The following is a 25,544-nucleotide window of genomic DNA, read 5'->3' as shown; positions in this document are numbered from 1 at the left end:
CATTCATGGATAATAGAGACCATTATAAACTTTTGAACAATAATAGATACAGAGGCAGAGCTGCCTCAAACAGATTGTCAAACTGCAGCGGGAAGGCCGGGGAGGGTTGGGGGGCCGAAGGGAGGGGGGTAAGAGATCAACCAAATGGCTTGTATGCATGCACATAAGTGTAACCAATGGACATAATACACTGCTGGATAGGGGATGCTAGGGGACTGTCAATGGTGGGGGGGGGGGGAAGGACACAATAGGAATACCTTTTGTAATACTTTAAGAAGTAATAATAATAAAAAAAGAAAACCGTGGTCCATCTACACAATGGAATACTACACTGTGGTAAAAAAAAAAGAAAAAAAAAAAGAAGGAATTCTTGCCATTTCCAAAAGCATAGATGGAACTGGAGAGCATTATGCTAAGTGCAATAAGCCAGTCAGAGAAAGATGAATGCCACATGATCTCAGTCGTTTATGGAATATAAGAAACAACATAAACTGATGAACAAACCAGATCCAGAGACAGAGAAGCATCGATCAGACCATCAAACCTCAGAGCGAAGGTAGGGAAAGGTGGGGGTAAGGGGGGAGAGATCAACCAAAAGACTTATATGCAAGCATATATGCCTAACCAATGGACACAGCAGGGGGGAAGCATGAGTGGGGGGGATAGGGGGTAATGTGCGGATAAGGACACATATGTAATAATGTAATCAAAAAAAAAAACAGAAAGAAATGGCTGATTCTAAGAGTACGGAATACAGATGAGCCTGAAGCCTCTCATAGTGCCAGCAAGAGAGGAAGTTCTCAAAAAAAATACACAACACTGGATATATGTCAAAGGGATACAGAAGTCCATTGAAAGAACTCCCAATACAAAAGCTGGAACAACTCGAGCAAGTAAATAAAGTAGTATTGGATTATAACTCAGTCTGTAAAATGAATACCTATTAACCCATACTGTATTAATAAATGATTTAATAAGCAAATGGATGAGACTAGATAAACTTCCCATAGAAGAATCCCAAATAATTTATGGAGATATTCCACCATCAAGGAGATAGAGCACAACTCCCCATTTTAAGAATAGGCTGCACATAGTAACTTTCTTCCAAAGTATACAGCATGAAAAGGAGAATAAAGTAAATCTACTGTGGAAAGGCCTGACAAATACCACCTCAGTCAGTTGATCAAGGTCAATATCATCAGCAATAAGTCATATTGATAGCATGTGCTCATGATATGATGTGATGAGAAGGGCCTCTACCTCTGTGGTTTTCCTCCCCAAAACACATAAATCCAGTGTAATATTGAGAATAATACCAGACAAACACCAAGTGAGGACATTCTACAAAACACCTGACCAGTGCTCCTGTCTAAGTCATCAAAATCAAAGTCTGCACAACTGTCACTACCAAGAGTATGCTAAGGACACTTGACAAGTAAACATACTGTGGTATCCTAAATGGGATCTTTGGAAAGAAAAAGGACATTAAGTAAAAACTAATAAAATGTGAATAAAGCATGAACTTTAGTAAATAATCACCTATCAACATCAGTTCATTCATTGTAACGAATGTGCCATGCTAGTGTAAGGTATTAAGAATAGGGGGTGGGGCCTAGACACATACCCTGGTTGCAGGCTCAATCCCTGGCCCTGATAGGGGCACATGCAGTAGGCAACCAATCACTGAATCTCTCTCACATCTCTCTCTCTCTCTCTCTCTCTCTCTCTCTCTCTCTCTCTCTCTCCTCCCTCCCTCTTTCCCACCTTCCCTCTCTCCCGCTCTCCCTTCCATTCTTTCTAAAAATTAATGGAAAAATATCGAGTAAGGATTAACAACAACAAAATAATAGGGAAAACTGGGTTTAGGGAATATGGGAACTCTCTGTAGTGTCTTTGTAATTTTTCTATATATCTAAAACCATTCTAAAATAAAGTTTATTTTTTAAAAGTTCACTAAATAACTTTTTACAGGGATAGGTGGTTACTAGTCTTATTGTGGTGATCACATCATAAAGTATATAAATGTCAAATCACAATGTTGTACACCTGAAACTGATATAATATTGTATGTCAACTTACTTTTTAAAAAGTTCACTGAAAAAAGTAAGTGTGGTATAGTTTGGCTAGAAGAGATGGAAAGGCCAAGAGCAGGGCAGTTTCTCTGATACCCGAGGTCTTCTCACTCACATAGCCTGTAAGACCCTTAACCTAATATATATGACCTCTGAAGCCAGACCACCTGGGTTGCAATTCTGATTTATCACTTACTAGCCAGGTAACCTTGAACCTCATCCTATCTCTCTTTTTAAAATTTACTCTACTATACTGTTAATTGTTACTTTTGTACTCTTTCTACTCATTAAAAAAAATGTTGGGCTGCAGCGGCGGCGGTGGCGGAGAGTGGCGTCGGGCACCGAGCCCTAGCCGAGCGGAGCCGGATCCCGGGGGAGCCCGTTCTGCCGAATGTGATGAAAGTGTCTGTTCTCAGGGAAGGCACAGCCATGGCTTCCCCACCACCCCGGGAAATGGAGGAGGAGCTGGTATCTGCTGGCTCTGAGCCAGATGACCCTCGGGCCAAACCTCCTGTCAAGCCCAAACCCCCGGCCCTGCCTGCCAAGCCAGCCCTGCCTGCCAAGCCCAGCCTGCTGGTGTCTGTTGGGCCGCGGCCACCCCGGGGTCCTCTGGCTGAGCGGCCTTCTGCCCGGAAGATGATCGTGCTGGCAGGACCCCAGCCCTATGGTGGCAGCAGGCGTCCCCTTCCCTTTGCACCAAGACCGCCGGCCAAGACATCTACTGGAGGAGAAGCCACCCAAGAGGCTGGGAAAGAGGAGGCTGGGAAAGAAGAGATGCCTCCATTGACACCCCCGGCTCGATGTGCTGCCCCAGGGGGTGTGCGGAAGGCCCCCGCCCCCTTCCGTCCAGCCTCTGAGCGCTTTGCAGCCACCACAGTGGAAGAGATTCTGGCCAAGATGGAGCAGCCGCGGAAGGAGGTCCCCACCAGCTCTGACCGCCTCTGGGGCTCCCGCCTCACCTTTAACCACGATGGTAGCTCAAAATACGGCCCCAGGACCTATGGTGTGGCTACTGGTCCTGTGGATGAGGATGGTGGGACCCTCTCCAGGGAATGGTCCCAGGAGGGGTCTGCGAAGTCTCCTACAGAGTGCCCTGAAGAGCACAGCCAGACCCCCGAGGAGAGGAACCCTGCTTTGGACCGGGCCTTCAATGGGGACCTGGCTCAGCCGGCCAGCTCTGAGCCACCTACCGACGTTTCCAAGCCCTGGGTCCCCTCAAGTCCAGGCCCCACCTCAGAGAATGGAGGGTTCACCAGCCCAGGCTTCCCTGCTGAAGTCTCAGGCCCAGCCCCTGGGTCTCCCCAACTTCACTCCCCCCTCCAGCACTCTCCCTGCCACTCGCATCTTCCCGAGGCCCAGAGCCCCGCAGCTTCTGGGAGAGGGCCTTCTCCCTGCCTCCCTGAGACCCCAGCATCCCCAGTCGTGGTCCTGCCAGATGAGGGCGCCTGCCATGCCTCTAGCCCAGGGCTCCCTGCTTTGGGAGCCCCAGATGCCCCCAGACCCAGTGGCCCGCCCGTGGAAAAGGTCTCGGGGAGCCACAGCCCAGAGCAGCTTCCGGCCACCTCACCCCGGCCTCCGATGGAGGGGGGTGAGTTGCTTGATCCTGATCGGATGTTCCCATCTGGTGAGGAGGTGGCCAGGGGTGACGCAGAGCTCCGCCCCACAGGCCTGGGTCAGCGCCGATTTTCTGAAGGTCTGCTCCTGCTGCCCGACCAAGAACAGAAGCTGGGGGGCTCGCTGGCTGACCTGCTCCAAACCCAGGGGGGCCAGTCAGCCCTGGAGCATCCCTTTGGGTGTGGGACAGAGTCCAACTGGAGCTTGTCACAGTCCTTTGCATGGACCTTCCCCACTCGGCCTTCGGGTCTAGGGGTGTGGCGGCTGGACTCCCCGCCTCCCTCCCCCATCACTGAAGCCAGTGAGGCCGCAGAGGCTGAGGCTGCAGCTGCAGAGGCTGCGGCTGCGGAGGCCAAGGCTGTGGCTGCGGAGGCTGGGGCCACTGCGGCTGGTGACTTGGCTGCATCCAGTGGGGAGGGAGCGTTCCAGCAGGGCCGAGGGGTCTGGTCAGCTCCAGAGGGACCAGGAAGGCCTGGTTCTGGGGTGCAGACAGATGATTTGGGTATCTCCCCAAACCAAAAGGGTGATGGGGAGAGTCAGCCTCCATCCCCAGCTGATCCCCTCAAGCCTCTGCCAACAACAGGGGACCCACCTGAACCGGCCTTGCTACAGGCAGAGAAGAGGTGTGAGGAGCAGGAGCCCCTGGCCGGACAAGAGTCCCCACTCCCTCTGGCCACCAGGGAAGCCGCCCTGCCCGTACTGGAGCCAGTCATGGGGCAGCAGCAGTCAGCACCCCCTGACCAGCCCTGTGTCCTCTTTGCTGACACCCCTGGCCCTGGGAAGGCACGGCCTGCTGAGGAGGAGGCTGTGACCCTGGCCCGGGCTGTGACTACCCAACCCAGGACAGGGGCTCAGGACCCCTGTAGGGCGTCCCCCAAGCCTGCAGGTCCTGAAAGCAACTCCCGCTGGCTGGATGCCCTCCTGGCTTCACCACCTCCCAATGCTGGCAGTGCACGGCGGGGAGCTGGACCTGAGCTGAAGGGCTCACAGACCCCAAGTGCCTGCTCCGAGGGACTCCTCGGCTGGGCCCAGAAAGATCTGCAGAGTGAATTTGGGATTGCAGCAGATACACAGTCCAGCAGTTTTAGCCCTTCCAGCTGGTCCCAAGACACTTCTCAGGACTATGGCCTTAGGGATGCAAGCCCTAGAGGGGACCCAGGCCTTGGAGAGAGGAACTGGTCCAGCAAGAGTGGGCAAGAAGCAGGGGAAGGGAGCGCCAGAGAGTGGGCCAGCAGGTGTGGCATCGTTGGCCATGAGGAGGCGGAGGTCCATGAGGAGGTGGAGGTCGGCAGCCCGCAGGGGAGCGGGGGGCTCCCAGCCCAGGACCTGGTGATTGGAAAGCCAGCCCCGCTTGGCACTCAGCAGAGCCAGGAGCGGCTGTTCAGGACTGGGAGTTCAGAAAGAGGGATTCCCAGGGCACTTTCTCCAGCCGGGATGTGGAACTCCAGGACCAGGAATTAGGCAAGAGGGATGTGCTGGGTTCTTACAGCAGTCAGGACGCCGGCCTTCAGGGCTGGGAGTTTGGGAAGAGAGACTCTTTGGGGGCTTATGCCAGCCGGGAAGTGGAGGAAGTGAGGAAGAAGGACCACCTGGGCAAGTACAGCAGCCAGAATGCCGACGAGCAGGACCAGGAGTTTGGGAAGAGAGATCCGTCGCTTGGCATCTTTGGCAGCCAGGGTGCTGAGCAGCCGGACCTGGATTTCGGGAAGAGTGCCTGGATGAGGGACTATAGCAGCCATGGCAGCGCCAGGGCCCTCAGCCCCCAGGACCGAGGCTTCGGGGTGAGCGCCCGGAGCACCGCGTTCAGTCCCGAGGAAGCCCTGCAGCAGGATGAGGAGTTTGAGAAGACTCTGAGTGGAGGAGATGGCCTGGGCGAGGCCAGCGGGGACCCAGGCCAGCCAGAGGAGAGAGAGTTGGGGGGCTTGTTCAGACCCGGCAGCCCCCAGAACCAGGATGGAGCACGGGGACCGAGAGCCCAGAGCAGCTGGCAGGACAGCGGTGCCAGCCAGGAGGTTGAAGGGCTGCACAGAAGACAACAAGCAGGGGACCAGAGCCCAGGCGATGCCAACCCGGAAGACAGGGAAGTGGGGCAGCGAGGCTGGGCTGGAGACTTCAGCCTCGGTGTGGTCTCCCAGCCAGAGGCGGCCTTCAGCCCAGGGCAGCGAGACTGGAGTGGTGACTTCTGCATGGAGGCTACCAAGAGGAGCCATCATTTTGGGATCATTGGCCATGACCGAGTGAGTGGTGCTGGCCCGAGTCCTTCTGGCAAGATGGGAGGTGGCCACTTTGTCTCTCCTGAGAAGACCTCGACTGGGCCCGTGGACTGGACTGACCAGCTGGGCCTCAGGAACTTGGAAGTGTCCAGTTGTGTGGGTTCTGGAGTCTCGAGTGAGGCCAGGGAGGATGCCGTGGGACAGACCGGCTGGACGGATAACCTGCGGTTGAGAGATGTGGACCTGGCTAGCCGTTTGGAGGCTGGGGGTTCTGAGGAGCCCAGGGAGATGGGAGTTGGGGAGAAGGACTGGACTTCTGATGTCGGGGTGAAGGGCAGAGATTTGGCTGGGGTGGGGGAGGCAGAAGGCCACAGCCAAGCCAGAGAGAGTGGCGTGGGGCAGACCAACTGGTCAGGTGTGGAGGCCGGAGACTTCCTTAAATCAAGGGAGCGTGGAGTGGGACAGGCAAGCTGGACACCAGACCTGGGGCTCAGGAACATGGCCGTGGGGCCAGATAGCAGCTCCAGGGAGCGTGGGGTGGGCCAGGTGGACTGGGGTGACAGTCTGGGCCTGAGGAATTTGGAGGTGCCCTGTGACCTAGAGACTGGCGGTTCTCAGGAGCCACGAGGATGCGGCGTGGGGCAGATGGACTGGACCCAGGACTTGGGGCTCCGGAATGTGGAGCTCTCTGGGACTCCGAGTGAAGCCAGGGAGCATGGGGTGGGAGAAGTTAGCCAGTGCCAAGAGCTCGGCCTCAGGGACACTGGCATCTTGTGCCCTGGCCAGGAGGCCAGATACCCAGACCCCATGGAGGCCAGGGAGCTGGGGGTTGGCGAGACGAGTGGACCAGAGACCCAGGGCGAAGATGACTCCTCGCTTTCCTTGGAGACCTGCCCTGAAGACCCCGGAATGGAGATGGGAGAAGCCCCCGGCTTCGGAGCCAGCCCCAGCAGCGGCTGCCTGGCCCGCTCTCCACCCTGCGCCTCCCAGGGCCTGCTGGAGGAGATGCTGGCCGTCAGCAGCTCCAAGGCAGCGGCCCGGAGGGACTCGGCAGCTTCTGCTTCGGGCCTGAGGACCCTGTTGGAAGAGGAAGAAACCACGGCAGGTGCTGATCGAGGGGAGCCCCTGGAGCCCCTCAGGGACCGTCTGCCCTCCTGGAGGCCCCAGCCTGATGGTGAAGCCAGCCGAACAGAAGAGGTGGACGGCACCTGGAGCCCTGCAGGGGCCGGGCTGGGCGAGCAGGGTCCGATGTACCCCCCTCGGCGACCCTCCCAAGGCCCTCCCCCCAGCTCCCCCAGTCAGGACTTCTCCTACATCGAGGACACCGAGATCCTCGACAGTGCCGTGTATCAAAGCCGTGCCAGCCTGGGGCGCAAGCGTGGGCACCGGGCCCCGGCCATCCGGCCGGGCGGTACCCTAGGCCTGTCGGAGGCGGCAGACTCGGATGCACGCCTGTTCCAGGACTCTACGGAGCCGCAAGCTTCTCGGGGGCCGTCTTCAGATGAGGAGGTGGTGGAGGAGCCTCAGAACCGCAGGACACGGATGTCCCTGGGCACCAAGGGGCTGAAAGTCAACCTCTTTCCTGGCCTGAGCCCGTCAGCCCTGAAGGCCAAGCTGCGCCCCCGGAACCGCTCGGCTGAGGAGGGGGAGCTGGTGGACAGCAAGTCGAGCCAGAAGGAGTCCGCGTTCCAGCGCTCCAAGTCCTGCAAGGTCCCAGGGCTGGGGAAGCCCCTCGCCTTACCTCCGAAGCCAGAGAAGTCCTCAGGGTCAGAAAGATCATCGCCCAGTTGGCTACAAGCCCTGAAGCTGAAGAAGAAGAAGGTCTGAGAAGTCACTGAGGTCCTTCCCATCTGGCAGTCTCAAGCAATGCCCGTTCCTGTGGGGTCCCTGGCCAGGAGACGGCTGGAGCCCCTTCTCCCCCATGTCCCAGGCTGTAGCCTCTGTCCCCCTCTGCCTCTGTCTGAGGAGCGTCTGGGGAGGCACATTTATGCACTTTGTATCACCTTCCCAACTTCCCTCCACACCTTCCCTCCCGGCCTGGATTCCGTCATTAGTGGTCCAAGGTTCTGGTCCTCCCTCCGTGTACCCACCTCCCTCTCTGCTTCCACCTCCAGCCTCCCTTGGGTTTTGTTTTGATACCAATTTATAACATTTTTTATAAAAGCCTTTGATTTTGTAACGGATGGAACCCAGCCCCACCCCAGGTCTCCCTCTGCCCTGCCAGGTGCCCCATAGAGACCAATAACATTTTGCCACTGAAACAATAAAGTTTTTTTGGAATTGGTAAAAATAAATAAATAAATAAATAAATAAATAAATAAATAAATAAATAAATAAATAAATAAAATGTTTGCTGTGAACATCATCTTGTAAAAGTAGGAATGATAGCCCCCACTTTTTGGTCATTTTGTAATAATGACCAAATTAAATGTGTTAATATGTATAAAGTGCCTAAATGAGTGCTGGCACATTGTAAATTCTATGTCAATACTTTGTAAACTCAAAAAAAATATGATGACTAAAAATTCATTTAGTAATCAGCTGTACATTGTACAAGGTAGGGAGATGTGAGTTTGTTTGCTATGAACCAGGCAGTGGTTGCCATAGATATGTCAGAACATTGACAGCCATTGTTAGGTCACTGCTATATTCTCATAAGTGGGCAACTGTGCTGTGTAGATCTGGCACAAGGGCTAGAAATCTCAACAAATCTTCCTATTACTCTACACATCTTATGTCTTCCATCCATAAAAAACCAGTAATCTGATCAGTAAGTAACCACCTCAAGGTAAGCAAAATATTATCATTATCTCCATTCTACAGATAAGAAATCTAAAACTGTAGATTGAATTTAGGTGATTTCATCCCAGAGTACCCAGGAGAGGCACTGGAAATGAAAGGATCAATAATCCCTAGTCTAATCATTTTCTTCCTTGGTTATCCCATTAATCCTCCCTTAGGATAAGGGTTTTTTTTTTAATCTTTTTTTTGAGAGTATTACAAATGTCCTGGTTTTTCCCCCCTATTGTCCTCCTCCACCCTGTTCCTGCCCCATCCCAGGCCTTCACCACCCTACTGTCTGTGTCCATAGGTAAGATCTTTGGTTAATCTCTTCCCATTCTCCCTCCCCCTTTCCCTCTGAGATTCGTCAGTCTGTTCCATGCTTCCAAACCTCTGATTCTGTTTTATTCACCAGTTTATTTGGTTCATTATTTGGTTCATTTATTTTGATTTTTTTGATTCAATTGTGGATAGATATGTATTTATTGCCATTTTATCATTCATATTTTTTGTTTCTTCTTCCTCTCCTCCTCCTCCTTCTCCTTCATTCTTCTTCTTCTTCTTCTTCTTCTTCTTCTTCTTCTTCTTCTTCTTCTTCTTCTTCTTCTTCTTCTTCTTCTTCTCCTCCACCTCCTCCTCCTTCTTCTTCTTCTTCAATAATACCCTTCAACATGTCATGTAATACTGGTTTGGTGGTGATGAACTCCTTGACCTTTTTCTTATCTGTGAAGCTCTTTATCTGACCCTCAATTCTAAATGAGAGCTTTGCTGGGTAGAGTAATCTTGGTTGTAGGTCTTTACTATTAATCACTTTGAATATTTCTTGCCACTCTCTTCTGGCCAGCAAAGTTTCTGTTGAGAAATCTGACAGTCATATGGGTGCTCCCTTATAGGTAACTAACTTCTTTTCTCTTGCTGTTTTAAGATTCTTTCTTTGTCTTTAACCCTTGGCATTTTAATTATGATGTGTCTTGGTGTGGGCCTCTTTGGGTTCTTCTTGTTTGGACTCTCTGTGCTTCCTGAACTTGTAAGTCTATTTCTTTCACCAGGTAGGGGAAGTTTTCTATCATTATTTCTTCACATAGGTTTTCAATATCTTGCTTTCTCTTGTCCCCTCTGGCACCCCCATAATTGGAATGTTGGTATGTTTGAAGTTGTCCCAGAGGCTCCTTACACTATCTTCATATTTTTTGATTCTTTTTGCTCTTCTGATTGGGTGTTTTTTGCTTCCTCATATGACAAATTGTTGGTTTGATTCTTGGAATCTTCTACTCGACTGTCAAATTCCTATAACTTTTTTGTGTGTGTTTTGTTTTGTTTTGTTTGGTGTGTGTGTGTGTGTGTGTGTGTGTGTGTGTGTGTGTGATAATAAGGTGCAAAACTGCCATTCTCTGGAGCATTTTCTCAATCCCTTGAGATTGTGTTTCCTGACAATTGTCAATGGTTTGGTTCAAATAAACTCACAAAAATTCCCTGTAGATTTGCATGTTTCTTATGTTGACAGTTCTAATCTCAATTTGCCATTACCATATAGGCACACTGGGGCACTGTATCAGCCTCTCAAGTGGAGAATATGACTGTGTAAAGTGCCTAGCACAGGGCCTACTATGTATCAAGGACAAATGGTATCTATAATCCCAGTGGATATGGCCACCTAAATGTACAGGTAGAGAATGCCACTGTGTAAATGAATATGCACAAGTAGGTGGAGCCAATGCTCAGGCAGCTGGCTTCTTCCCTGCTCTGCTAGTGGGAATGTGAAATGTTATAGCCACTTGGGAAAACAGTCTGGCACTTGCTCAAAAGTTTAAATGTAAAGTTATATGACCCAGTGACGACACTTCTAAGTATATGTACCCATGAAAACTGAAAACATATGTCCACAAAGTTGTACAAAAATGTCTATAGCAGCATTATTGACAAGAGCCAAATGTCCATAAACTAATGAATAAACAAAAAGTGGTATATCCATTCAATGGGATATTATTCAGCCATAAAAAGGAACAAAATACTAATATATGCTACAACATGGATGGACCTTGAGGTAATTGTCTAAATTATCCTTTTTACTTAGGTATTCACTTCTGAATATTGTTGCACTTTGAAAACTACTGGAGAGATTATGCAACTCCCTGGGAATCTTTGAGAGTGGGGCACCTGGACTGATGTTTGCAATCTATTAGACTAGTTGATGTCTAAGGTCCCTTACAGCCTAGGAATTTTATGAAATCTATGACAATGGCTCACCAACATTTTTTAAGCAGAGGCAATAAGAGAACCAAGAATAGTAGATAGTTGTCACTTAGAACAGGTTTCCCAATAAATAGGTCCTAGAAATCTCAGCTGGTTCTTCTCCGAAGCTTCACCTCACCCCACCTGAGGTTGAATGAAGATATTCCCAACAGGGATGATCTACGGCTGAAGGGAAGGCCACACCTGATGCCATCATGCCTGTGTAGGTTGCTTTAACAAGAAACCATCCCATTTTGCAGGAATATGCCAGTAGAATTGAGGATTACCCATCCCTCGCTCTATGACATTTATAGATAAGGGTGGCTAGAATGAAGTAATGGACTTGTGTCAGTACAAGGCTTTCAGTTTATCAGCACCTATGTAGTCATAAACTGAAAGGTTCAATGTTAATGGCGGGGCTGATTTCTTATTTACTTGTTTCCCTTAATATTACAGAACTCAGATGAATCATGTTCAAGATAATGACATCCTGAAGGCCTCAAGTAAATATTGAAGAAACACGAAGGTAATATTGTAATTATTTCCCTAGACCTACTCCACCATTTCCTCCAATTTATCTGCCCACAGTCCCACATGGGACAAATCATGATATATATTTATATATATATTGTTAGGAGAAACGATTATTCTGTCTGCATGCAAGATTGAGGACAAGGTTTGAAGAGAATGGCTAATTCTGCAAGGCAAGTGACTCGGGAAGAAACACATCCTTGGGGACCTTGGGAAGGGATTCCTATATAATCTTCTACCACCTTGGCTGTGCCTTTTATGATACATAGATTGGGACTACTGTAGGAAGATCCCCAAACACCAAAGAAGAATAGACTTCTTTGTTTAGCTTAAGAACTAACTGTTTTTAAGGCTTTGGCTCATTTTTCTTTTCCATTACTAGGAATGTGACCATCATCATCATCGGTCTGGATAATGCAGGCAAAACTTTACTTACGGAGGCCTTCTGCAGACGTAAGGAACTAGGAGCATTAGACATTGGTTTAGGTCTCTCAAGGTCCCCAGTGACCAATGAAATAATTATTCCTTCCTAGCTTTACTTCACAGCCCTCAGGTTGCCACTTTTGAAGATAAGCACTTTCCAACACACATACACAATCCTTTCCTGGGGTATTATCAGCTTGTTTATGTAATGTCTGTCACCATCTCCCTTTTCAAGATATCCTAATTAAACATCCTCACACAGTGTCAGTATGAATGGATTCAAACTATGTAAAACACTGCAGCCAATTATGAAGGATAGCATGTTTGAAAAAGTGTCTCATTTCAGAGCTCAATTAAAGTGGAATTTGGTCTTAAGAAGTTTAATAACATTAAATACTTTGTGACAGTTAATATAGAGGGTTGGAACTTGTGAAATGTTGTCAATTCAGAGATATGCAAGTTTAATACCAGATCTCCAGTTTAATACATTGACATTTCAAGAAGCAGTTACACAGAATTGAAGGGAGCTACTATTCTAGTTGTGAAGACACAACTAAATGCTAGTCAAAGAGCCCAGCACACAGGCTGGCATAAGATTCTCTCTATTGATGTTTATTAAACAAAAGTAGGGGTATGATGATGTGGCTGAATTTTATATCATTTAGAAGCCTTCAGCAAAGTACAGGAAAGGGCTAACCTGACTCCTCTGCCACTGGTGTACTGGAAACCTGCAGCAATTTTCTTGAACTACAGCAACAGGCTGCTGGCTGATCTCTAGTTGTCTCCCCAGCACTCAGTCAACACAGTTGCCTGAAGGACTTAATACAAAAATCTGATCATGGCACTTTCTTCTGCTCAAAAGCATTTAATACCTCCCCATTGTATTCAAAATAAAATTTAAGTTCCTAGAGGCACACAGGGTCCTCTATAATTTGGTTTCTGACTTCTCTTCCAGCTTCATTTCTCATGCTCTCTGCATGTGACCTGATACAGCCAAAACAAATGACTTGCCATTCCTCTGCCATCATACTGATCTATTTCACATACCTATGCCTGCTATAATGCTGTCCTACTACCTAGCATTTCATCCTCTCCATTATCTACCTGAGTGGGGTCCTGGAATTTATATTTTAAGAACTCTCCAGGTGTTTTTGATGGGCAGCCAGCTTTGGAAAGCACTCTTCCATAATTAGCCATATGCTATTTTGTCTTTGATAATAGTATCTGCTTTCCATTCTGACTTCTAAAGGATAGAGCCTGGAGTTGTGAATTCATTCACAGGGAAGTTTCTAATGGCCAAGAAGCAAAGCTCCACTGATGTCACATTCTAAGGAATGTCTCAGTCCATACAGGACTACTACAGTCAATCTATTAGGCTGCTCTGTACACAATATGCAATAGCTCACCTCTCCTGTTCCTGCAGATGTTTATGATTGCAGATAACAGCCTAGGAAGGAAATACCAACCTATAAGTAGTAACTTGTGTTACTATAAGTAGTAACTTTGAAGCTATAAACTATCTGTGATCTGAAGCCATTATTCTCAATGACAGCATATACTATAACTGTTTTGTCTGGATGAGCATAAGTAGGTGCCCTAAATGAGGGAATTTAGGGCAGTGCCTCTCAAATCTGGCTATACATTTCAATAACCTGGGAAGCTTTTAAAAATGAACATGATGCTTGAGCCCCACCCCAGATCTATGGCATCAAACCTTCAGAGGAGGAGATCTAGTGTCATAGTTTTAAAAGCTCCATAGGTGATCCTTAGCATAGTGAGCACTAAAAGCCAAAAATGAGACTAATGTGGGATGCTTTTACACTTACTTAGTGGGACCTGTAGGCTCAGACACTTTGGACTAGGGGGCGGGGCATGGAATCAAAATCTAACAAGGAGCACCAGATGATGCTGAGACACAACAGGCATGGATTTCTTTGCTCTTTAGGGTAGTGGGTCTCAAACTTTAAAGTGCAGAAGTATCACCTACAGATTTTGTTAAATATAGCAGTTTGTTAAACATGGAAATACTTGGGTTGCAGCATAGAGATTCTGATTCAATTGGTGTAGGGTAGGACTTTATCATCGCCAAGTAACTCAGAAGCCAACAGTACCGGGACTGTTGTGTTTTATGGGATATAGAAATGAATTAGACTCATTACCTGTCCTCAGGGAGTTTATGAATTAATAGAGGAGATAAGAGAAATGTAAAGTGTCAGGGAACAACAACTTCTCACAGCTTCTAGGGTTGCCAAAATAGATTGCATTATTGAAGGAATTGGTAAGGTTTCAAGTAAAAATAACTAAGGAAAATGTTTTGATTAGACAGGGGAAAATAACTTAAAGCTTGCCTTCATGCTGGAAACAAATTAAAACTATCTTTATTCGCTTATTATTTTAAGTAGTCTAATGCGAGACATAGCAAATATCACATCAAAGTTGTGACTGAAAATTTTATGTTATCTGAAAGCTATAATTAAAAAGAGCATTGACTAACATGAAAACAGAAGTTATAAGATCACATTAAAATGTAATAATGAAAATATATGTATATAGATATATGTAAATGTCTATATAATCATACATTACCAACGATCTGAAAGCATCTTACTAACTTCTCAGCTAAATGATTCATTCTGGCAATCCTAATGAAAATGTCACAAGTAGATCTGAGATTAGAAATAGAAAGCTACTGATTCTGGTCTTAGAACTCCCGAGTCCGAGTATAGAGAATCTATAAAATCATTTTTCTGCTTATGTGGGCAGAAATCTAGGTCAGAACTTTCAGTTCAACAGACTGGAATTTGTAGAAAGATTGTCCTTTTGAACTGCACTTCAATGGGGGCAGAATAGGTATGGAATGCCCTATGGCAGTGGTCGGCAAACTCATTAGTCAACAGAGCCAAATATCAACAGCACAACGATTGAAATTTCTTTTGAGAGCCAAATTTTTTAAACTTAAACTATATAGGTAGGTACATTGTTATTAACTTAATTAGGGTACTCCTAAGCTGGCCTTTGCTAAAATAATAATAAAGCCACCAACACAAAATAATTACAATTCTTAAATTGATGACAAAAATACCTGCAGGATTTGCAGCTGGTTGGAAAAATACAGGTAACTTTATGCTTCGAGTAGGTAGTTTTGTCACCCGCGCTCGATTTGCGGACGTGACTAGCACTAACCACTGCACAATGAGACTGCTGACTGACTGGCTCACTCAACTCGTGCATGAATCGCGCGCCTCCCTTGCGATGCGTATCCCTCGGCACGCCTGCGCCATGTCTCCCATCGCCCGACCAACACCCCCCACTTCTTCTAACACCACTCCTTCAAAATAGACTCTCCCAGGCCGAAAACCGACTTCTGCTCATGGGCCACGAAGTTTCAATTGCACTGTATGTGCGCGCCCACACGTGGTATTTTGTGGAAGAGCCACACTCAAGGGGCCAAAGAGCCACATGTGGCTTGTGAGCCGCAGTTTGCCGACCACTGCCCTATGGGATTATGATCTGGCCATGGCCTTGACAGGGCAAGTGTATCTAAATTTGGCATGGTTTCTTAGAAGACATATGAAAAGTACTTCATACTTACCCACAATAACAGGCACCATAAACATGTATTGAACACCTACTGAGTGTAAACGAATGCAAAGCCCCTCCCTCATTATTTTAGTTGGGAAGCCATGGCATGCACAGAGGGAGGTGAATGACCAGCTTAACAGACCATGTGCTCAATGAGGGAGAGAAAGTGGAGTTGGGGTGGTCAGATAAGCTTCCCTAAAGAAGCCTTCCTGAGCCTTGAAAAAAGGGTAGGAGAGAAGAGCCTCCTGCTCATTCATTTATTCATTCATTCATCAAATTCACTCAACAAATATTTATTGAGCACCTCTGCCCTTGGCATTGTGAATGTAGCAGTGAATAAAATTGAAAGGGTCCCTGTCCTATTGCAGTGTATAATCCAGATTAGTAAACCGTTGAATTTATAACACTGTCATATGTACTATTATAGTGATAAGCCCAGAAGAAAGGCACCTTACCCAGATTTGGGGGTGGGGGTGTGAGTTAGGAAAAAATTTCTAGAGGAAACAAGATCTAAATAGATGTTTGAAAATAGGTATTAACCAAGGAAAGAGCAATGTAAGAAATGTTCTAAGCTGCGAAAATAGCATCTTGTGAAGGCCCAGGGCACAAAAGAGCGTGACATTCTTGTGTAGTGGGGGGAGAGTGAGCCAAGGAGCAGAGGGAAGAAAAGACTGGGTGTGTACCAGGGACACCGTGGACACAAGACAGGGTAGAGATAGCGCTGGCAGGTTAGGAGGCAGAGGAGTCTGTATTCTCTCCTGGGAGCAGTGGCCACTCACTGAAAGTTGCTGAGCCAGGAGAGGGTTGCCTGGGCAAAGTGCTGGTTTAGGAAAATGAATCCATGAGTGAACAGGATGGCAAGATGCCTCAGTAGCATTCCTCAGGGCAGGCTCTAGTCAACATTTTTTTGAACATATATTTTCTTGATTTTTTACAGAGAGGAAGGGAGAGGGATAGAGAGTTAGAAACATCGATCAGCTGCCTCCTGCACACCCACCACTGGGGACGTGCCTGAAAACAAGGCGCATGCCCTTGACCGGAATCGAACCTGGGACCCTTCAGTCCGCAGGTCGACGCTCTATCCACTGAGCCAAACCAACTATGGCTCTAGTCAACATTTGTTTAACAAATTCTTTCATCTAACTATATCCCTCTGCTTTGTGGTTGCTTCTCCTCTCTTCCCTTATGCACAGTACTTCCTAGCAAGATAGACCGTTCTATGAACTCTAAACTGACTACAGTTCTGCTAGATGAATATGAAATTGCTATCTGTGACCTGAATGGAGATCTGAAGGGACGAGAAATCTGGCCCGACTACTATGCACAAGCACATGGGATTGTTTTTGTCCTGGATTCCAGCGACTTAGGACGCATGCAAGAAGTGAAGACCACTTTATCAAATCTTCTGTCTGATGCAAGAGTGGCAGGAAAACCCATCCTATTGTAAGCCTCTGCCTTTGTGCTCAATTTTCCCTTCCCATTTTGTGCCTTCAGAAGACAAGTAGACAAAGGAAGAGCTGGGTGGTCCCTTTGTCACATCCAGCTAGATCTCCTCTTCCCTTCAGCTCAGTGTGTGTGTGTGGAGGGGGTAACCCAGTCCTCTGGGGTCTGTTTTTAAGAGCTACTTTCTACCACACGCTGCCATGGGTGAAAATGTTACCTAATTGTGCAAATGTAATTTTGAAAGCAAGCATCAAAGGGAAATGGAGAGTAATATCGGGATTTCCTACCTCCATCCCTTGACTCTTCCTGAAGATTGTCTTCCTGAATTTCTTTCTCTTTCTCTGCTTCAGTCTCTACCCCTGAAACCACCCCTATTTTGTATAATTGATGCCAATGTCCTCCTCCCTTCCCAGACTGCCCAAGAGTCATGTAACGAGCACTGATTCCAGGGTGATACTTCGGATGGCCCAATCAATCATCACCCCCACTCCCTTTTTGCATTTTTTGTTCCTCATTAGCACCCCCAACTCAAGTATGAACAGAGTTTGGCAGAGGCTGTTTAAAAACTCCAAATCTGTTCGTATCCCAGTTAGCAATTCTAATTAAAGTTTTATGGCATAGTGTAGAGATGAAGTGAGAAATTCGATCTGGGGATGATCTTGGATTCAAGTTATATGTGTTATTCTTTCTGTCATTGAGAATTGGCTAGAAAAATGTCTGGTTCATCTCATTGTGCATGTCTTTAAAGCTAGTTCTTGAATATGTAGCAACTGTACCATAATAGGTTCTCCCCCTATTTCCCTTCTTTTCTTGCCCTTTGCCTCTATTTATGTTTTACTCTTCCTCTCTTCTTCCTACCCTCTCTCCTGTGCCCTGCTCTAGATTGGCAAATAAACAAGACCGGCATAATGCCCTCTCACCTGGTGATATTATTAAATATCTGGAAGGGATAATGAATGACAACAAGTTCATTTGCCTTCTGGTAAGTGTCAACCCCTCCCCTCTTTTGCCCTCTCAAGCCCAACTGATGCATACCTTGCACCACTCCATAATCAGCCCCATATGCTAGATCTCAGGCAAAGCCTCTTCCTGCCAGGTGATGCCTATAGTGGTGATTTCTGACTCGATGATGACAATATCCCACTCCTAACTACCCTCACATATGTTTTCTTATTAGACTTCAAAATGGCTCTGTAAAGCTGGAAGCTTCAATATCCTCATTTTATGGATGAGGCTCAAAAACTCTGAGTTCCTTGCCCAAAGTCACATATCTAAGACATTACAGCACAACCACTTTATTGAATGACCTTAGCTTTTGTAGCTTTTATTTACATTCTCAGCTGTGAATACTGAGTTCTCCTAGGAAGTCTTAAAGCCTCTCTAGGCACTGCAGAGCTTATGTGTACCTCTGCTCCTTAGCTGAGAGTGGGAGGGACTTTGATCCCCAGTGGCCTCAGGTTCCTGAGCTGGAGTCTTCTCTTTTGGTCACAGAAACCCTGCTCAGCTATCCACAACTTCCAAAGAAGTCACGATGAGCCCCTACTTGAAGGGCTGCGCTGGCTGGTAACTGCCACTCAGAATAAACAGGAAGAGCTGTGTTCTCACCAACAATCACGCACTTCAAGTATCGCAAACTCCAAGGAGGACACCACAGGCATCAAGGATGAAAGTACATCATCCAGGTACTGAGCTGCCTCTATTAGGTTGATAAGACCCAGCTGGCATGGCTCAGTGGTTGAGAGTCTACTCATGAACCGGGAGGTCACAGTTCGATTCCCGGTCAGGGCACATGCCCGGGTTGAGGGCTCGATCTCCAGTGTGGGGCATGCAGAAGGCAGCCAAACAATGATTTTCTCTTATCTTTGATATTTCTCTCTCTCTCTCTCTCTCGCTCTCCCTTCCTCTCTAAAATCAATAATAAAATATAATTTTAAAAAAGAACAGATGCAGGAATCAATATTCAACATAAGCAGGGAGTTCTGGGAGGTGCTTGGATTCTGTACGGTTCTGAGCAAGTCTTTCAAGATCAGTTGGCTCAAATGGGGCTAGGTCAGTGACCATAAACTTTCCAGCATTGTTAGGTATACCCTCCCCCTGGCACAACTTGAGTGATCACATTAGTGGGATGAGTTGCAGAAAGGTAAAGCCAAACTATCAACATTAGAGCTTCTCCAAAACATGATTTTTATTCCCCAATTTGCCATGTGGAGAAGAAAAGGAACACAAGCCCCTTAAGGAACTTCTAGGCAATATTTTCTATATGAATGTCCTGGAGCCACCCCGCATTCTCTACTTGCAGTTCTCTGACCCAATAATAAGGAAATATGGGGGAGAAGAGGAATATGAAAGCGAAAAATAAGAAAACAGGAGGTGATCAAGGTTTTGAGGAATAAAAGGCTAAAATGTCTTGCTCTATTGTCCGTTTCATTGTTCAAATACATATGCAGGAATGGGGTAACAGGTGCATTTACTTAAGGAGCTTGAAGTGTGTCTATTTTCACTATTGCTTTGTCCTTTCTATGTTCCCCAGGTTCCCTACCAACGTAGAAATGACAGAAGAAAAAGAAGAGCCCCGAGGAAAACATTCCATGGAAACTAGGCCTCTAAAGTCAATCCTAAAGGTAAATGACTCTTTAAATGTTATTGCCACAGGGACCAATCTCTAAACTGTTGGGCACCAACTGACTTTTCCCCCTTCATCTTCTTGCTGTACAGAAAGGAGGCTTAAGATTAACACCTAAAAAGAATTTATCAGTGACATTTGCCTTAGATGAACCCATGGAGGAAGGTGAATGTTCTAAGGTAAATGGAGCTCAAAACACTACTGATCTTCACTACAAGTATAGAGCTGACTTTCACTTCCCAAAAACTTACACCAATGATGAAGATGATTACGATGATTACAACTGTGAAGATGACGACGATGACTTTTTTTGAAGGTAATGCTAGATCAGTGGTTAGTCAGAGAAGAAAAAATACAGGTGTCCCAAAAAATGTATATTCACTTTGAATAATGATTAATTCCAATGGGTTAAATCTGAAAAGAAAGAAACATCAATTGAGCTCTCAGCTGTTAAGTGTGTATACATTTTGGGGGGACACTCTATATAGAGACCTTCTTCTCACAGTTTATAAAACATTCCTATTTTGAGTCTGAAACTCTTTTTTTTTTTTTTTTTTTTTTTTATTTTATTGCTTAAAGTATTACAAAGGGTATTACATATGTATCCATTTTATCCCCCCGCCCTAGACAGTCCCCTAGCCTCCCCTATCACCCAGTGTCTTATGTCCATTGGTTATGCTTATATGCATGCATACAAGTCCTTTAGTTGATCTCTTACCCCCCTACCTCCTGCCCCCCAACCCTCCCCGGCCTTCCCGCTGCAGCTCGACAATCTGTTTGAGGCAGCTCTGCCTCTGTATCTATTATTGTTCAAAAGTTTATAATGGTCTCAATTGTTCACGAATGAGTGAGATCATGTGGTATTTTTCCTTTATTGACTGGCTTATTTCACTTAGCATAATGCTCTCCAGTTCCATCCATGACGTTGCAAATGGTAAGAGTTCCTTCCTTTTTAGAGCAGCATAGTATTCCATCGTGTAGATGTACCACAGTTTTCTAATCCATTCATCTACTGATGGGCACTTAGGCTGTTTCCAGATCTTAGCTATGGTGAATTGTGCTGCTATGAACATAGGGGTGCATATATCCTTTCTGATTGGTGTTTCTGGTTTCTTGGGATATATTCCTAGAAGTGGGATCACAGGGTCAAATGGGAGTTCCATTTTCAGTTTTTTAAGGAAACTCCATACTGTCTTCCATAGTGGCTGCACCAGTCTGCATTCCCACCAGCAGTGCACAAGTGTTCCTTTTTCTCCACATCCTCTCCAGCACTTGTCGTTTGTTGATTTGTTGATGATAGCCAGTCTGACAGGTGTGAGATGGTACCTCATTGCTGTTTTGATTTGCATCTCTCGGATGATTAGTGACTTTGAGCATGTTTTCATATGTCTCTTGGCTTTCTGGATGTCCTCTTTTGAAAGGTGTCTATTTAGGTCCTTTGCCCATTTTTTGATTGGATTGTTTATCTTTCTTTTGTTAAGTTGTATGAGTTCCCTATAAATTTTGGAGATTAGGCCCTTATCAGATATGTCATTGGCAAATATATTTTCCCACACAGTGGGTTTTCTCGTTGTTTTGTTGATGGTTTCTTTTGCTGTGCAGAAGCTTTTTATTTTGATGTAGTCCCATTTGTTCATTTTTTCTTTAGTTTCAAGTGCCCTAGGAGCTGTATCAGTGAAGAAATTGCTTCGGCATATGTCTGAGATTTTCTTGCCTTTGGATTCTTCTAGAATTTTTATGGTATCCTGTCGTACATTTAAGTCCTTTATCCATTTTGAGTTTATTTTTGTGTATGGTGTAAGTTGGTGGTCTAGTTTCATTTTCTTGCATATATCTGTCCAATTTTCCCAACACCATTTATTGAAGAGACTATCTTGGCTCCATTGTATGTTCTTGCCTCCTTTGTCAAATATTAATTGAGCATATTGGTTCGGGCCGATTTCTGGGCTCTCTATTCTATTCCATTGATCTATATGCCTATTCTTGTGCCAGTACCAGGCAGTTTTGAGAACAGTGGCTTTGTAATACAACTTGATATCTGGTATTGAGATCCCACCTACTTTGTTCTTTTTCAGGATTGCTGCAGGTATTCGGGGTCTTTTTTTATTCCAGATGAATTTTTGGAAAGTTCGTTCTAGATCTCTGAAGTATGCTGTTGGTACTTTAATGGGAAGTGCCTTGAATTTATAGATTGTTTTGGGTAGTATGGACATTTTGATGATGTTGATTCTACCAATCCATGAACACGGTATGTTCTTCCATCTGTTTATGTCTTCCTCTATGTCTTTTTTCAACGTCCTGTAGTTTTCTGAGTAGAGGTCTTTTACCTCTTTAGTTAAGTTTATTCCTAGGTAGCTTAGTTTTTTCGGTGCAATGGTAAACGGGATTGTTTTTATAATCTCTCTTTCTGAAAGTTCACTATTGGTGTATAGAAATGCCTCAGATTTCTTGGGGTTAATTTTGTATCCTGCTACATTGCCAAATTCATGTATTAAGTCTAGTAGCTTTTTGATGGAATCTCTAGGGTTTTGTATGTATAATATCATGTCGTCTGCAAATAAGGACAGTTTTACTTCCTCTTTTCCAATTTGGATGCCTTTTATTTCTTCTTCTTGCCGAATTGCAATGGCTAACACTTCCAGTACTATGTTGAACAGGAGTGGTGAGAGGGGGCATCCCTGTCTTGTTCCTGTTCTTAGGGGAAATGGTGTTAGTTTTTGTCCATTGAGTATGATGTTGGCTGTGGGCCTGTCATATATGGCTTTTATTATGTTGAGGTATGATCCTTCTACTCCCACCTTGCTGAGAGTTTTTATCAAAAATGGGTGTTGAATTTTGTCAAATGCTTTTTCTGCATCAATTGATATGACCATGTGGTTTTTTTCTTTCAATTTGTTTATGTGATGTATCACGTTTATTGATTTGCGGATATTGTACCATCCTTGCATCCCTGGGATAAATCCTACTTGGTCATGGTGTATGATCTTTCTGATGTACTGCTGGATCCGATTTGCTAAGATTTTGTTGAGGATTTTGGCATCTATGTTCATGAGGGATATTGGCCTGTAATTCTCTTTCATTGTGTTGTCTTTACCTGGTTTTGGTATTAGGGTGATGCTGGCTTCATAGAATGAGCTTGGAAGTGTTCCTTCCTCTTGAATTTTTTGTAGTAGTCTGAGGAGGATAGGTTTTAGTTCTTCCTTGAATGTTTGGTAAAACTCCCCTGTGAAGCCGTCTGGTCCTGGGCTTTTGTTTGATGGAAGCTTTTTGATGACTGCTTCAATTTCTTCCATAGTTATTGGCCTGTTGAGATTTTTAGATTCTTCCTGATTGAGTTTTGGAATGCTGTATTTTTCTAGGAATTTGTCCATTTCCTCCAGGTTGTCTAGTTTGTTGGAGTAAAGCTGTCCATAGTATTTTTTAACAATCATTTGTATTTCTGTGGGGTCTGTTGTTATTTCGCCTCTATCGTTTCTGATTTTATTTATTTGGGTCCTCTCTCTCTGCTTCTTGGTGAGTCTGGCTAGAGGTTTATCAATCTTGTTTATCCTTTCAAAGAACCAGCTCTTGGTTTCATTGATTTTCTGTATTGTTTTTTTGGTCTCTATGTCATTTATTTCTGCTCTAATCTTTATTATCTCCTTCCTTCTGCTCACTCTGGGGTTTTCTTGTTGCTCTCTTTCTAATTCTTTGAGTTGTAGAGTTAGATGATTTACTACCATTTTTTCTTGTTTTTTGAGATAGGCCTGTAGAGCTATAAACTTCCCTCTCAGGACTGCTTTCAATGTGTCCCATAGGTTTTGGATTGTTGTGTTTTCATTGTCATTAGTTTCCAGGATGTTTTTAATTTCTTCTTTGATCTCATTGGTAACCCAATCAATATTTAATAGCATGCTATTCAGCTTCCAGGTGTTTGAGTATTTTGGGTTGTTTTTATTGTAGTTTATTTCTAATATTATGCCATCGTGGTCTGCGAAGACGCTTTTTATGATTTCAATCTTCTTGAATTTGGGGATACTTTGCTTGTGACCCAATATGTGGTCTATTTTTGAATATGTCCCATGAGCACCTGAGAAGAACGTATATTCTCTGGCTTTGGGGTGAAGTGTTCTGAAGATGTCTATTAAGTCCATCTGATCTAGTGAGTCATTTAGGATTGCTCTATCTTTGCTGGTTGTTTGTCTATAGGACTTATCCAGTGCTGTCAATGGTGTATTAAAGTCCCCTACTATGATTGTATTGTTGTCGATCTCTCCTTTGATATTTTCCAGGAGTTTTTTTATGAATTTGGGTGCTCCTACATTGGGTGCATATATGTTTACCAGGGTTATATCTTCTTGTTGTATTGATCCCTTTAGTATTATGAAGTGGCCTTCCTTATCTCTTGTTAAGGCCTTCACTTTGAGGTCTATTTTGTCCGATATAAGTATTGCTACCCCAGCTTTCTTTTCCTTTCCATTTGCCTGAAAGATATTTTTCCATCCTTTCACTTTCAGTCTGTGTGAGTCCCTTCTAATGAGGTGGGTTTCTTGTAGACAGCAGATGTATGGGTCATGTTTTTTTATCCATTCAGCCACTCGATGTCTTTTGGTTGGAGCATTTAGTCCGTTTACGTTTAAAGTTATTATTGAAAGGTACTTGTTTGTAGCCATTTCTTTTTGTGTGTGTGTGTGGCTGTTTTCTTTCTGAGCTTTTTATTTCTTCTTTTTATACCAGTCCCTTTAGCATTCCTTGCATTGCTGGCTTGGTGGTGACAAACTCCCTTAGTCTTTTTTTGTCTGTGAAGCTTCTTATTTCCCCTTCAAGTTTGAATGATAGCCTTGCTGGATAGAGTATTCTTGGATTCAGTCCTTTGCTTTGCATCACTTTGTAAATTTCAGTCCATTCTTTTCTGGCCTGATGTGTTTCTGTTGAGAAGTCATTTGACAATCTAATGGGAGATCCCTTGTATGTAACTTTCCGTCTCTCTCTTGCAGCCTGTAAGATTCTCTCTTTGTCCTGAACATTTGCCATGGTGATTATGATGTGTCTTGGTGTGGGTCTTTTCGGGTTCACCTTGTTTGGGACTCTCTGGGCTTGTGTGACATTTTTCTTCCCCACCTCAGGAAAGTTTTCTGATATTATTTCTTCGAGTAGGTTTTCTAATCCTTGTTCATCTTTCTGTTGTTCTGGTACTCCTATTATTCGTATGTTGTTTCGTTTCATGTTGTCCCAAAGCTCCCTTAGGCTCTCCTCCTGTCTTTTAATTTTTTTCTCCAATTGCAGTACATTTTGGGTGTGTTTTGCTTCCTTGTCTTCTAATTCACTTATTCGGTCCTCCGCTTCTCCTAGTCTACTGTTGATACTTTCAATGGAGTTTTTCATTGCAGCTATATCACTCTTCATTTCTTCTTGGGTCTTACTTAGGTTGTTGATTTTTTCATCTGTTTCTTCTAGCTTCTTCCATATGTTATCTATTTTTTCATCTGTTTCTTCTAGCTTCTTCCATATGTTATCGATTTTTTCATCTGTTTCTTCTTGCTTCTTGAAGAGGTTGTCGATTTTTTCCTCCATCCGGTTTATGCACTCTAGGATCCTTATTCTGAATTCTTTATCTGTCATGTTGCATGCCTCTGTATTACTTAGCTGCTCTTCTGGAGAGTCCCCCTTCTCTTTCCTTTGGGGGTTTCTTTGTCTACCCATGTTTGATCTCACTGACATATCTAGACGTTGAGTTGTTCAGTGGTTGCTCCCTTGGTGGCAGTGACTCCTTGGTTTGTGGTTGCTCTTCGGGCGGTTGCGGTAGCAGCTGCTCTTCAGTTGGCAGCAGCTCCTCTGGTGGGTGCTGTTCACAGCTGTGGTGGCTCTTCCGGCTGGTGGGGCGAGGTTTCACGTACAGCTGCTGTTCCTCAGCAGAGGATGAGGTGCTCAGGAGGTTGCTGTTGCTTGGATCTGCTGCGTTGATTTAAAGGCACAAAATACAACACAACAAGGCACCACGTACCAGGCACTATACACAAATATATTCACGATATTAATAACCCCAATTAA

The 25,544-nt window shown here is 45.2% G+C and overlaps 1 protein-coding gene and 1 pseudogene across 1 annotated transcript; both read left to right on the top strand.

The window, feature by feature from the left end:
* Positions 1-2,398: 2,398 nt before the first annotated feature.
* Positions 2,399-8,179, top strand: LOC132224963 (182 kDa tankyrase-1-binding protein-like; annotated as a pseudogene).
* A 3,420-nt stretch (positions 8,180-11,599) lies between these two features.
* Positions 11,600-18,664, top strand: LOC132223476 (ADP-ribosylation factor-like protein 13A). Its single transcript, XM_059678646.1, has 5 exons — positions 11,600-11,616; positions 11,826-11,896; positions 16,642-16,891; positions 17,774-17,873; positions 18,383-18,664. Exons 1-5 carry the CDS (start codon positions 11,600-11,602, stop codon positions 18,578-18,580), a joined length of 636 nt encoding a protein of 211 aa, XP_059534629.1. The 3' UTR covers positions 18,581-18,664.
* Positions 18,665-25,544: the final 6,880 nt, after the last annotated feature.

The sequence above is a fragment of the Myotis daubentonii genome, chromosome X (genome assembly GCF_963259705.1).
Source record: "Myotis daubentonii chromosome X, mMyoDau2.1, whole genome shotgun sequence".
NCBI classification, from domain to species: domain Eukaryota; kingdom Metazoa; phylum Chordata; class Mammalia; order Chiroptera; family Vespertilionidae; genus Myotis; species Myotis daubentonii.
This window is presented reverse-complemented; position numbering and strand designations above follow the sequence as displayed.

Excerpts from the sequence above, each read along its gene's own strand:
- LOC132223476 (XM_059678646.1), top strand. Across the intron at positions 11,897-16,641 it reads TACGGAGGCCTTCTGCAGAC|TACTTCCTAGCAAGATAGAC; the intron begins GTAAGGAACTAG and ends CCTTATGCACAG. Across the intron at positions 17,874-18,382 it reads ACAAGTTCATTTGCCTTCTG|AAACCCTGCTCAGCTATCCA; the intron begins GTAAGTGTCAAC and ends TTTTGGTCACAG.